The sequence below is a fragment of the Tripterygium wilfordii genome, chromosome 3 (assembly GCF_013401445.1).
Source record: "Tripterygium wilfordii isolate XIE 37 chromosome 3, ASM1340144v1, whole genome shotgun sequence".
Taxonomy (NCBI): Eukaryota; Viridiplantae; Streptophyta; class Magnoliopsida; order Celastrales; family Celastraceae; genus Tripterygium; species Tripterygium wilfordii.
Window position 1 is genome coordinate 4,337,309 of NC_052234.1, and position 14,628 is coordinate 4,351,936.

At 36.9% G+C, this 14,628-nt stretch overlaps 1 protein-coding gene across 2 annotated transcripts; it reads left to right on the forward strand.

The window, feature by feature from the left end:
• Positions 1 to 3,503: 3,503 nt before the first annotated feature.
• Positions 3,504 to 8,762, forward strand: LOC119987663 (probable potassium transporter 17). 2 transcript variants are annotated; one of them, XM_038832583.1, is made up of 8 exons: positions 3,504 to 3,700; positions 3,923 to 4,145; positions 4,927 to 5,169; positions 5,258 to 5,308; positions 6,197 to 6,457; positions 7,000 to 7,052; positions 7,131 to 7,500; positions 7,637 to 8,762. In XM_038832583.1, the coding sequence occupies exons 1-8, from the start codon at positions 3,566 to 3,568 to the stop codon at positions 8,488 to 8,490; spliced, it is 2,190 nt and encodes a 729-aa protein (XP_038688511.1). In that variant the 5' UTR covers positions 3,504 to 3,565; the 3' UTR covers positions 8,491 to 8,762. The 2 variants fall into 2 exon arrangements, with proteins under 2 accessions (XP_038688511.1, XP_038688520.1); XM_038832592.1 differs by lacking the exons at positions 4,927 to 5,169; positions 5,258 to 5,308.
• The last annotated feature ends 5,866 nt before the right edge of the window (positions 8,763 to 14,628 follow it).

Sequence of the window (14,628 nt, forward strand, 5' to 3'; positions counted from 1 at the left end):
TGTCTCCCTTTTAGGTGAGTTTGTAGATGATGACCAGCGTCTAACAGTATGAGCGTAATATGTCATAGATACCAGTTAGTGGATTGATGGGTAGCGTAGTAGGATTTTACTGTTTGGAACTTTTGCAAGTTTCTTTTCATAAAGAAACATTTAACATGTCTTAATTGTTGCTATCTGAATGCGATTTTAATTTAGGATTGAAAAAAAATGTTGTAGAGGACTTTGCATGAATTTTGTTTAGTCGGGGTTATTTTAATAATTTCACAGACCCCTTTCGAGACCGGCCATTTTAATATCCGTCCAAAATGTCTAATTTATAATGTAGATGCCCTATTGTAAATGATTGTACATCTACAGTTTGTCAAACAAAGAGAACTCATATAAACATCAAAATAGCAAGCTCTCGATTCAAGTTTTCCTGGTTCAATCTTTGAATCATTGGTTCGATTCAAAGATCTATTAATATTGTAAATAGACCATTAATATATATGTGTGTGTATATATTAATTCGTTTTGAAAGAGTCTCTAATCCAATAAAAAAAACTCTCCACTTGGAAATGAACACGTGGCGTCCTAGCTTATATGTAAAATGTACCTCGTTGTATTTACAATAAGGCTACCTCGATATAAACTATGGTATAGATATCCCTCATTAGCATACATCAACATATTTCATGTATCTTGCGGCTCTACAGTGCTATCTTGGATTAAGCATAAGGAACATTCAGAATCTAAAACGAGATAAGACTCCCTAAGTGAAATCCTTCTCCAATTCAAAGACCAAGATAGATTGTTTTCTAGCCAAGTTAGAACTTTCTCTAAATAAAAATTACACTCCATAACAAAGTAGGACTCATTCAACTACTATAAAAGGTACCTTCAAACATATATATTCTACACACAATTTATAATACTTTTCTTTTTTACTTAAGAGCTCCGATTTACGAAGTTCTCAATCGTTTGTTTCCTCAAGTTTTGACTTATGTATCAGAGCATCTTTCTTGAAGAACACGTCTCGGGGAACTCTCAGCTTACGTTTGCTCACCTTGTAAAGAAGCAACTTGTCGTCATAACATTAGTCGTGTTAAGAAAACTCTACTAAGGCACGCAAGCCAACTTGTCACTAGTCGGTTTACATGCAACAAGTCTCCAACTAAGGCACACAAGCCATCAAAATTAACTTCAAGAAAGAAACAACTTGCATAGCTTTTTTTTTTCATTTGATAACTGTGAAATCGCCAATGAACTTTAGACTTGGACCTTCTCTCTAGCATTAATAAGCTACCATAATAAACTTAAGAAAGCCACCAAGAGTTGCCGACAATAGCCACCTTATTTGACCTATGGAAGATAAACACTTGTACCTCTTTTCTTTTGCAATTGGTGACATGTGAGTTTATAACTTACATTCTCTCACTTGGACTCACATGTTTAATCTACTCCATATCTTGCCAATTCTATATTGCATACGTTTCTACTAGGCCACAAGAGAATCTACACCATATAAACTTGTCAGGATTAATAGGCTTTTTCATGACATCTGCTAGGTTTGATCTCCTGGGTGTGTATCTTCATGATATCTACATGTCCATCTTCCACCACTTCTTAGACAAAATGGTATTAACCCTTCTGTGCTTTGTCTTTGAATGAAAAGCTAGATTCCATGCAATATGTAAGGAGCTCTAACTATCACAGAACATTGAAATCTTCTCCTATTTGTGCCTGAGCTCCTCCAATAACATTTGTATCCAAATAGCTTCCTTGCAAGCTTGTGTAGCTGCCATGTATTCTGCTTCTGTCATAGATAACGCTATAACACTCTGTTAATTGATACTTTTTATAACAAGAAAAACTTACAGTTCAATATCGATGGGTTTAACCCACTCATAAGTGTAGGTGCTGAAAGACAATAAAATGGTGAATGAGGTCAAATCCACGAAGGCTTTATTAATTACCAACTGGCTACTAACAATAGTATAAAATAAATCTTAGATGCTTCGAATATCAACTAACAGAATAAAGTTGGATTAAAAATCAATGGATAAAAACTAGCTTGGGTTTGGCGTGTCAACTACCTCCACCTATGCACACAGATTAATATGCAATCACATAATTTAAAAGTTTAACAATGTCAATTGAAAGACCTTGATCCAGCTGCAGTCAATTAGATTTCCTTAAGCAACAATCCTGACTTTGATCCAGTTGTAAGATCTTTTCTTATCAAAGGAGTCTTGGTTGGTCTATCCTAAGAGTTTCCTAAAACAAGCATAGGCACCAGGAAATCGACAATCGCACAATCTAGGATAATGGTCTATTATTACCCAAACAATTATGTCCTACGTTCCCAAAACTTGGATCTTATGCAAGTTTTTGTTACTCTGTCAAACACCGGGTCATGGTTAGCCGAATATGTTTAACTAAAAATTCCCAAAATTATGATGTTGATCAGGTATGCATAATAATAGGAAATAAACAATCAATCTAGAGGACAAAGAATTAAACTTAGTTTGAATGTCAATCAAATCCGTCCACAAGGTTTTTGGTAGAAGAACTTACCAAACCCTAGCTAGAAAAGAGTTTATTTACGCATAATCATAAAAAAAGTGCTCCTCTTCCTCCTTGTCGTCTCTCTGTTTGTCAAATTAGGTCTGTGTTCCTTCAACAATGAATTCCTTCTCGACTAAACTATTCCTTCTCTTCCATGGCATAAGACTATTTTTATGTTTATTAAAACCCAAAGACGAGCCCAACTGTAATTGCCACATCAACAATTTTAGTGAAAATCTGATTCCTGTGCTTTGCGGCCATAATAGATTGCAATACAGGTTACAAATTTTATCTAGAAGCAGCTTTTATTCTCTAGTAGTACATGTTCATAAAAATACAAATATGGACAGTATTTTGCACTAACAACATATAAAAAATAGAAACTTTAAGCCAAGAAAATAGATGTATTTTACACCCAACATCTGTAACTTAGATACCCAACTCATTGTTCCTCTTTCAAGTGTAAACACATAACCTATGGTGGATTAGTTTTATTGAGATCACCTACAAAATTTGAATCCACATAACCACTGGCAGTAAATTCTGATCCTCCATAACATAACCACTCATATGCGGTGATCAAATGTCTAGTGTGAGTCATAACTACTGTTCATCGGGTAAACTTGTAACTATAGCAAAGCCAAAAACCCTTTACCAACAACATCTAGTTCATAAAATTAGTGAACCGTAGATGGATATAGTGAATGGAATTTTAATCATCCTGCTGGAAATATTCATGCTTGGCCAAATGATTTACGAGCTAAAAATAATTTACACGGAGATTAGATCCAACACACGTGGGAGAAAAAACGTGGAATTACGAAACACATTTTATAATATAAGGTGGAGATTAATTGGCACGTCACGCCCACGAAACTTTTTTGAAAACCCCACGATATGATTTTATTTTTGCCTTTTCAAAAATTCAATTGCATCTGAAATTTTGTATATAAAATAAGACAATAGCTACTAGCGGCGCGGGTGCATAGGCGTATAGGACTAGTGGGTGGTGGTACCTATGGAAGGGCGAATCGGAGTAGCGGAGTCGTCGGCAACTTTGTCTGAGTTAGTTGTTGATTCGGGTCTCAATAGGCATCCAAGTCTAATTCACAATCGCAACGGTACTATCTCAACTACAACTACACAGTGTAAGGTATTGCTTCATTTTCTTTCTGCTTGTTTGGGACCCTTTTGTTCTTGATGTTCTCATTTTCTTTTGTAATGGAACGCTGACCTTAAAGAGGCATTAGTTGCTTGTCGCTATATTTGTTGATTCTTCTAATATTTTCCCAGTAATGGGAAAGTTTAGCTTGATGGGTTTTGGGAAGTTTTCTTAGTTGATGATTTGAGAGTTTAAATGAATCCTTTGAATCAGGAAAATGGTCGATGGGGGAATGTGGTTCTTGCGTACAAGACACTGGGAGTAGTATTTGGGGGACTTGTAACATCCCCATTGTATGTATACCCATCAATGCCATTGAAGTCTCCAACTGAGGATGACTACTTGGGAATCTACAGTATCATGTTTTGGACCCTTACTCTAATTGGAGTTGTCAAGTATGTCGGCATAGCCCTCAAAGCTGATGATCAGGGTGAAGGTATGTTAGTTTAAGAATCTGTTTTATATTATAGTAATTTGAAAAATTATGTTAATGTTAATTTTTATTTTTTTGGTTTTTTTATAAGCTGTCTCTGAGTAATGCACCATCAACAACTTGTTATTCTCTTCATTTAGTTTGAGTCATGTGATAGCTAACTTCTGTGTTGTACAATTATGTGTTTGATTTCAGTTGGACACGGAATGAAAATTTGATGCACTTCTTCGTAATCACATTCTGTACAATTTGACCTAGGGCCTTGCCTTCAGCTGATTTAAAATAATTGTGTTTTAATTTTCTTCTCATTTTAGTTTGGCCATTAAAATGGTGCTGCACGTGAAGAGTTGGTTATCATCAGAACTATCTGGTCATTGTAGTGGTGCTGATTTGGTGATTTTTCATTAAATCTTTACTGTGTACTGGACTTGTACACTCAAGTCCACATGGCATTGGGAAACAATGCTATAACCAAAACTGAGACATCGTCCAATTTCTTGCATTAACAGAATATGATACAAGTATAAATATTTGTGTTCAGTTGCAGACATGAATATTTTACTATTGAAGCTTGTTCAATATAGTTACTTTATAATGGAATTGCAGCAGGATAAATTTCAGCACTTAAGATGAACATGTTGAAACTGCTGAATGTATTACTGTCTTAGTAGCAGTTATGGTGAGATCATCAAAACAGCTGCAAGATGCCCCAACTATGTACTATTTGACATGCGAGCGCTAGTGCATGGAGTTTTTACTCATGCAGACAACTGACTTCCTGCAGGTGGAACATTTGCCTTGTACTCACTACTATGTAGAAATATGAAAGTTGGAATTGTTTCCTCAAGAAACACGAGTTCAAACTCAAGTATTTCATGCTCCGTCTTGCGTGAAGGCACAGAAAATAGAAGTAGGCTTGGTAAATTTTTTGAAAGAAGTATAGTTGCTAGAAGAATATTGCTTTTCGTCGTAATACTTGGCATGTGCATGCTAATTGGGGACGGTATACTTACACCTGCAATCTCAGGTTGGTTGCAGATTCCTTGCATGTTTGGGGTTACTTTTTTACATTAACCATTTTAGAAAATTTGTTGAACTCCTGAGTTGGTTGGCAGTTTTATCAGCAATGGACGGAATAAGACAACCTTTTCCTTCTGTTAGCAAATGTAAGTATTTAATGAACTTAATATACTACTCTACTTAATACAGCTCAATCCAGATTACATTTATCGAATAAGGTGTTTAATGATTTTGCTTCAAAAGATAACATGAAAATTGTGATTGTGCATGTATCTAATGTACTAAAATCTTTTGTTAGTATGGTGTAGTTGACCCCTCAGATGTTTTTCACTTACATGAGTATGCACAATAAAATCAGGTTGAAATATTCTTTATTAGCTATCATTGTTTGACATTTTACTTGGAGCGAGTTTTAGAGAACAGAAGAAAAGCTTTACCTGCAAAAGTTATTAGTATGGAAATGCGCTTTTGTGTTAAATATCTTATCCTTGCTGTGTATTTGCTTATCCATTGAGGGATGACATGGGCAGCACTGACATGCAGTATGGTCAACTTTAAAAATCGATTGAAGCCTATTCATTAGATGAGAGATACCAAATTACTATTATGAGGTGTTACGCTGAATTTCCAATGACAAAAGGAATTGTTATTTCCTGTTTCATCTTTTAATATGCTCATCTTGCACTATTAACTTGTATCATTTTGTTAATGGGAACAGATGGACCAGTCAGAGATTTCCTTCAGTTATATGCAATATTCTTCAGTTATAGGCACAGGAATTTTCTTGTCTAAATGTCTTCCTCTCTAACAACCATATAGCCTTTGGTAATTTATAAGAATTGGTGCAACTTGTTAAACAGCTGAAATTGAAACTTTTGGAAGTTAGATGGACAGCTTTCAAGATTTATTTATCTCCAATGAATTTGGATGTCCGTCCTAGTGACCTGATTTCTGTTTTATTGTCTATTTGTTTATATTTTCCCCACCTGAAAATTCCTATTTGAGTCTCACTAAACTGTTTTCTGATGTTGCAGCTCTGGTTGAGGCTTTTTCCTCGATAGTTCTGGTTGTTATTTTCCTTATGCAGAAGTTTGGAACCTCTCGAGTTAGTTTCCTCTTTTCTCCCATCATGTTGGCATGGACTTTGAGCACTCCTGTTGTAGGAATTTATAATATAACACGCCATTACCCTAGCATATTCAAGGCTTTATCTCCACTCTACATTATACATTTCTTTGGAAGAAATGGAAAAGAAGGCTGGCTGTTGCTTGGGGGAACTGTCCTCTGTATTACAGGTGAGCCTTATTTTACTATTATTTGTCACCAAATTGGCACGGTGGGTATTGTATTTCAATTTTGCCATCATATATAGGTAAAAAACGAATCCCAAGCATTACACTTTGCAGTATGCTTTTGACCTCATTTTGGTCCACCATAAAGTCAATGCAATGTTAAAAAAAATACAGACGCAAACATCTTTCTTGGTGGGAGAGAACCCATCCACATTATGTTTGTCTCACAGCTTTCGAGGGGTGTGATGTTCCATAACTTATACTTATGATTGTCTTCGACTGTGAAAATATGGAGTGTGTTTTCAGCTGCCTAACGTGTTGGTACCTGACTCCATAGAGAATGATATTATTATCCTGACTGCTATATCCTGTGGAGTATTGAATTCAATGACCATAAACAGATTTTACGAGTTAAATAAATTCCTCAGTTGGATTTGACAGTTCCGGACCTCCTCGCAATTCTATTTGTCATAATGTATATTTCTTTTCCAAGCATTAAAATCAATTTGTGCCCCAGTTACATTGCTTTTGTTTCTATTATACAGGTTCTGAAGCATTGTTTGCAGACCTCGGTCATTTTAACAAGAGTTCCATACAGGCAAGTTCAATGTCTACACTATCTCCAAACTTTCTTTTTCTTTGTGGACTAGCTACTTACCACCTTCTTTGGCAACAGATGGCCTTTCTGTTTACGATCTATCCATCCCTGGTTCTGACTTATGCGGGACAAACAGCATACCTTATCCAAAATCTTAATGATCATGATGATGGGTTTTACAAGTTCATACCTGGTAAAGTTTACTGGCCGATGTTTGTCATAGCCACATTGGCCGCAATTGTTGCAAGCCAGTCTTTGATATCTGCGACCTTTTCTGTCATCAAGCAATCTGTGGTATTGGATTATTTCCCACGGGTCATGGTGGTTCACACATCTACTAGAAAGGAGGGCGAGGTCTACTCCCCGGAAGTCAATTATATCCTCATGGTGCTGTGTGTTGCTGTCATACTTATTTTTGGAGATGGAAAAGATATTGGAAATGCTTTTGGTACATGCTATTTTATAGCCATTTGTATCTTTATTTTATATGTTGCACCATACTCTTTTTTTTGGTAGATTCATTAGCTTCATTCCATTTTCCTTCCATTCAGTGCAATCTACTCATTCATTACTCTTGCTTACAGGTGTTGTTGTTATCCTTGTTATGCTCATCACCACGATATTACTGACATTAGTCATGATCATAATATGGAGAACTCCATTGCTGGTGGTTTCCCTTTACTTCACTGTATTTTTTACAATGGAAGGTATTTACATGAGCGTAGTGTTCACTAAGATTCCAGAAGGTGGATGGATACCATTTGCCATATCATTTATACTAGCCTTCATTATGTTTGGCTGGTTCTATGGGAGGCAGAGAAAGATCGAATACGAGTTAACTCATAAGATAGACTTGGGAAGACTGGGGCTGCTATTATCCGATCCGTGTGTCCAAAGAGTTCCTGGTCTGTGCTTCTTTTACACTAACATTCAAGATGGACTGACTCCAATACTTGGTCATTATCTTAAGAGCATGAAATCTCTGCACAAGGTCACTATATTCACCACACTTCGGTACCTCCTGGTGCCTAAGGTTGCTCAACATGAGAGGCTTGTCGTCAACAAGCTAGGCCTTGAAGGCGTATATGGTTGTGTGATACAGTATGGCTATGCAGACTCCCTAAATCTTGAGGGAGATGACTTTGTAACTCAAGTCAGTGACAGTTTGCGGATACATCTGCAAAATTGCTCAGGAGAATTTCAAAATGATTCGCGGGAGCTCCAAGAAGAGATTTATGCATTGCAAGAAGCAAAAATAGCTGGTGTTGTTCACATTCGTGGGAAGACGAGGTTCTATATTGGTAGTAACTGTACCTGGTTTGATAGAATGATGCTTGCCTTCTATGAGTTCTTGCACAGCAATTGCAGGTCTGGACTCCCAGCTCTAGGGGTGCCACCGCCGCAACGTATTGAGGTTGGAATGCTGTATGAGGCTTGATTTTGGTTCCTTCCTGCTTGTATTTTATTGTATGCTTGGCGGTGGACATTGCTGGCACTGAGAAGGTGGGAGGGTTAGGAGCATTCTGATAAAAAAAATGTTCCTATTTTTTGTTTTTGGATAGGCAACACAGCAAGAAATATATGGATAACCAGAAACCAAGTACAAAAGGGCATCCGAGGATGGCCAAGATAAGAGTAACCGGTGATGGGGACTTTACATGTAAATAATAACAATAAATGATTTTTTGAATTTTATGGACAGCTTCTCTGTAAAGGACAAAAATGCTTTCATTTGTAGTCTAGGCAATGGTGCAAAGTGACGGATCGAGTTTAACACAAGAGGGGGGGTGAATTGTGTCCCCAAATTCCAATTGGAATCCTTTTTTCAATTTAAACAAATTAATGGCAATTAACAAGTAGCACACAAATTTGGACTCTAATGATTTTCCTAATCAATATTCAATCCAATGCAAGATGTGATACAATATAGTGAATGACCAAATATCAAATAATCAAGAATTGCACAAAACAGATTTTCAAGCAACACACTGCACACAGATTTTTCAACTCAGATTTTACCTATCAAATGATGTCAAAATGCAACGAAATTTTATATGCAATGTCACAACACCTTAATAAACACTATATCAAAATTTCAGATCAAAATTCAAAGTTTAAGGCAGTCTGCTAATCTCGGACAGATTAGGGTTTTGAAAATCCTGCAGTTTGAAACAAGTAGTAAATATAAACAAGTAAACAAAAAAATCAACACAGCGATTTATAGTAGTTCGGTGACCCTTCTCCTAAGTCTACTACCTAGATTCACCAACCTAGGATTTTCCCAACTCCACTAAGGTGTGGTTTTAAGAGACCCACAAAACTCCTTACACCAAGGGTTTCTAAGAACGCCCTCAAACTTCAATGTTTACAATTTCCCTTAACAAAGGGAATTTTTCAATGGAATTTTCAACCAAGGTTCTCACAGGTTACCTCAAAGGTATTTGGTGTGGAACTCTCAAGATTACAGCAACACTCTCAAAGATAGGATTTTAAGAACAAGAGAGGTTTAGATTGTAAGTAAACAAAGCCTAAAGGATATAGGAACTTCCCTTTTGCAAAAGCAAGAGTAGTGAGAACTCCTTGATTGTAGAGGCTTGTATTGGAGAAGATTGTTGTAGCAAATAGCAAGAAAGCTTGATGATTGATGAACTTGATAGCAAGAGGTTTCTCTCAAGGATAATTTTTCAATTTGCTTCTCCAATTTGTATGAAAGGGAAGATCCTCTTTTAAAGGCAATTCTCTCCTATGCTTGTAGCCATTGGATCAAACTTCAAGAGTTGATCTCTACCATCCATTGCAGCTCCTAATCTTGGTCATTGATGATTTGAGCAAACAAATCTCCATCATAGAGCATATAGACGATGCACATGCTCCTTTTTTTAAGTCAAAAATTGCAAGCAAGAAAGTTGTCTTATGCACAACCATTTGATCAATGTATGTCTTCAAATCTTGACCATTCAAACTCTCTTTAATTCTCAGCCATGGATGTAGATTGTACTATGCCATCTTGTCCCTTCATTTTGAATCAAAGACTTCAAAAGTGATCCCTTAGTCAAGAATCTTGTTTGATTGCACCAACATAACTTTCTTGGTAGCACATGTCTTGAGTGAAAATGTCAAGGATCTTGTTTGATTGCACCAACCTAACTTTCTTGGTAGCACATGTCTTGAGTGAAAATGTCAAACAAGAATATATCACTAATGATAGAGAGGACAAGGTTTGTCCCACATGTTTGAAAAGAGTTGTATCTCCATGAAGACCACAACCAATAGCCTCAATGTTTGATTCATTCAACTTGATAAAGTGCCTTAGTGGAAAGTTGGCAAATATAGGATTTTTCATAGTTTCCTAGAGCTCCAAGCTCATTCTTAGAAACTGGACTTCGACCACTCTTGAACATACTGAATTCTGAGCCATATGAGACCACAATGATGATTAACCTACAAGAAAATAGGAGGTAGAACTCCCCAATTGCATGTAAGCTCAAAGAGCTTCATATAGAGCGCATAGGTTAATTACATTAGAAAAACAACCCAGAAAATTCGTATTACTGCATGATAAATCATTTTATATATATTAGAATGTCCACATAAAATTTCATAACAATCGGAAATCGTTTGGTCACTCAACCAAGCAAATAAGTCACTAATAGTGAAACCGATAAATTATAAGTGTAAATTCAAAGTCATTTTGCAAACTTAGTGTAAATGACCTTTTCTCTTGAACTTTACTAAATCAAATATGTTCATAGTGATGAAACTAAGATTCACATGAAATTTAATTTAAATCGGAGTTCATTTGGTTCACCACGTTCACAAAAAAACACATATGCACAAAATTAGGTAAAACCTAGTTTTGGCGGAATTTAAGCATATGACCAAATATATATGTGATGCACTTAATTTCTCATGATTATAGTCCTAGAACATATATTAAGCCTTCATGTGCATGTGGTTCAATTTTCAAGTCATTTCGACCTAAGTTGGTTAAGATATGATAATTGGAAAATTAATGCTCTAACTTAGTTCATGTATGTTTGTTTTCAAAACTTAATTTCCAGCACTATCTCAAAAATATATAGTCATTTAAATTCAATTCATATAAATCAAATATTACTTTAATGTTTCATTATCATTTATAAATGATCATCAAAATTAGACATATAGGACCATAGGTCCAACACAAAGCAGATGGTGCTCCCATATTTTCACGATGGAAAGTGGTGCAGTGCATGAAAAATGACCAGACCTGGAGAGGGATTATCGGCTTTGCACCCTTACGGAAATGTGCTGGATCTTGAGCTTTGGTCTTGGGGGTTTCCGCTTCATTGTGTCTCATAAAGTTAGTAGCTGATGGGCAAGACAAGATGTAGGGGAGTGATGTTGACGTCGTTGCGAATGAGTTTTTGGATTGTTTGGAGCGTCGAAAGTTTAAGAAACGAAGTTGAGTTTAGTAGTTTAACGGTAAATCTAAAAGTGGCCATAACTTTTGATCCGCTTGGAGTTATGATCCGCTTGAAGTTCAGTTTTTGGACTGAATTGAAATCCAGCTAGGGTAGTCCGGGTAAAACCCAGTTGAAGAGTTCTAATCAAGGTCGGAAAGTGACGTTTTCCCCGTTTACGGAGGAGTTTTAGTTTCTTTTGAATTTCTTTATTTGTTTCCAAGTAGTATTCGGTTTTCTATACTTATTAGGTTTCTTATTCATATAAATATGTCGTTAGGAGGATTTTTTAGACAGTTTTTTCTTTGCCTTTAATAAGAATCTTGATTCTTTTCCAAAACTCTTTGAGTTTTCAATTTTCGGTTGCGTCAAGTGGTATCAGAGGAGGTTTTTCCTAACCTGATGGCACAAGATAACACGGGTGGTAATGCAAGTGTTGTCGAAGTACAACAATTGTGGACTGAAGTAGCAGCGTTGATTGCTCACTTCGATGAAATTGTAGGTTTGTTGCGAGATGTTGTCGGAAGACGTGATGAGGGAGTTGCTCGTAATCCGCCCCAGAATCGTGCAGCAGGTGGTGGTGTTCCAGTTTAATGACATAGGCAACCCAACCGACGTCTCAATCGAGATGAGGATTCATCTACGGATGAAGATGTAGAGGATTTTGAATTGGGAGATATAGGCGCTGGACAACAACAACAGAACTATGGTGCTCAGTCTAATTTTCGCATGAAGGCTGATATTCCTTATTTTGATGGCTCTGTGAACATCGAAGGGTTCCTTGATTGGTTGGTTGAAATCGAGAGGTATTTTGATTTTGTATCTGTTCATGAAGAAAAAAAGGTAAAATATGTTGCTATTCGACTGAAGAAGGGAGCCTCAGCTTGGTGGGATAGATTGCAGGAGTCACGACTTCGTGAGGGTAAAGATAAGATCTGAACTTGGAGTAGAATGAAAAAGATGTTTACGGTTGAATTTTTTCCTTATGATTGGCGAGATATTTTATGGGAATTAAATCGACGAGTGGATTCCTATGTTTAACGTACTTGTTTTGAATATCGTAATCCATTGCCAATATATTGCGCAAAGTTTGATGAAGGTGAGATATTGTGTGAAGAAAATTCAGAAAATTCTCAATTAGTCGAAGGAATTGATACTAATCAAATCTCACAAGAGCCCGAGGAGCATACATGTTCTAGTGATTTTATAGAGAAAGAGACTGTATTGCAAGGTGAGGTTGTGGAGAGTAAAGAAGAATTCACAAGTCAAGTTCCGGTCGAAGAAGAAGTTAGAGAAGAACTAATGCACCATAATGACGAAATTGTTGTGATTGAAGATGTATATTCAATTGAAAACAATATTGTTCACCATTCTCAACATTGTATAAATTTGACAACAAAGTGTGAGATGCAACATGTTGACTTTATTGGGATTGAGAATGTTAATTTCAACATTAGTTCCTCAATATTGAAGATTGTGAAAGAGTTCGAGGAAAAAATTGGGACTTTGCAATCCATTAAGCTCTCTCTTGCGAGCATGTCAAAGTGTCATCTACTTTATTCGAAATATATATTTATTCGGGGTGGAAGACTACAATATCAACCAATGGGCTCGAAGACTTCAAAGGATTCATTATATATGAGTATCTTGGTGAGGACAACTATTTTTAGTCAAATCATAACTCGATGGCGAGTTATTTTTCAAGTGGAGGAGACTGATGGCCAAACGGAGGTAGTGAACAGGACATTAGGGGACATTGTGCAGAGTATTTGTGGTTCACGTCCTACGCATTGGGATTTCGCTTTGGCGCAAGCAGAATTTGCTTACAACAATGCCAAGCATCGCATTACAAGACAATCACCTTTTTCTATTGTATACAGGAAGGTTCCTAATCATACCCTCGATTTGGTTCAACTTCCTGGTGCCAATGTTGCTGTGAAGAAGCTGGCTGAGGACAATGTTGATATTATTGCCGAGGTTCATCACAGGCTTATTGAAGGAGGGCAAAAGTACAAATCCCAAGCTGACAAACGGTGCAAGTTTCATTCATTCAATGTAGGCGACGATGTTATGGTTTTCTTGCGCAAGGAGCGGTTTCTAGCAGGTAAACATGGCAAGCTGCGACAACGGAAAATTGGTCCCTACAAGATTTAGAAGAAGATTGGTGATAATGCTTATGTGGTTGATCTTCCTGCCAACATGAATGTCTCTTCCACATTCAATGTTGCTGATTTATCTCTTTACCATCCGGAATAGCCTCTGTATCTGGGTTCTCAAGATCCGTCGAAGTTGGTGTAACGACCCATCCAGCACACCCACCCTGCAGTAATGGGCTGTGCGTACAAGCCGGGCCCATGGGCCGCTACCCCCAACCCCTCTCCCCCTCGCAAGGCAGGTAGGTTGTTGCTAGGTTTTGAACCCTTCACCCAGCCTTTAACATAGTGCCTTTGGCAACCTATGTCACCAACTAAGCCATGCACAAGCCGGGCCCATGGGCCGCTACCCCCAACCCCTCTCCCTCATTTATCTTAGAAATTTACACCACCAAAATCACAACCAAAGACAACCTACTCAAAGATCAATTCAAAGACTTAGTTGAAATAAAAAAACGGCATATCCATCTCAAAATCACACAAGTATACATTCATCACATTTCGCTTAGCTTCAACTTCAAACCTTACAGGTACTTCGCTCAGAATAAAAATCACACTGCAATTGGCTAGAGCACTCTTTCAATTGTATGTGGACAGAATAATGTAAACAAAATAGCAAAATCCCACATACAGGTCATGAAAAATGCTATGAAGAAAAGAAAATTAGACCTTCTCAACCGATATCACTTACCAAGAATTGGGAATAATATCTGAAATGACTTTTCAAAATCAAACCAAGTCATGCTAAAGATCAAGTAGGACTTTTTAGGTTTGTAACGTAAGGCAAAGGGTATTGTGTAAGTAAAATAAGGGTAAGGAGAACATAAAATTCAAGAGAACCATCACAGTTTCAATAAAGCAATTCGAGACTTCTTAGACTTTTAGTTCCCAACCAATTCACAATACACCCACACTTTTCAAGTTTTAAGCTCATCTCCTTACATTAATAATAAAAGAGCAAACACAAAATTTCTTTTATTT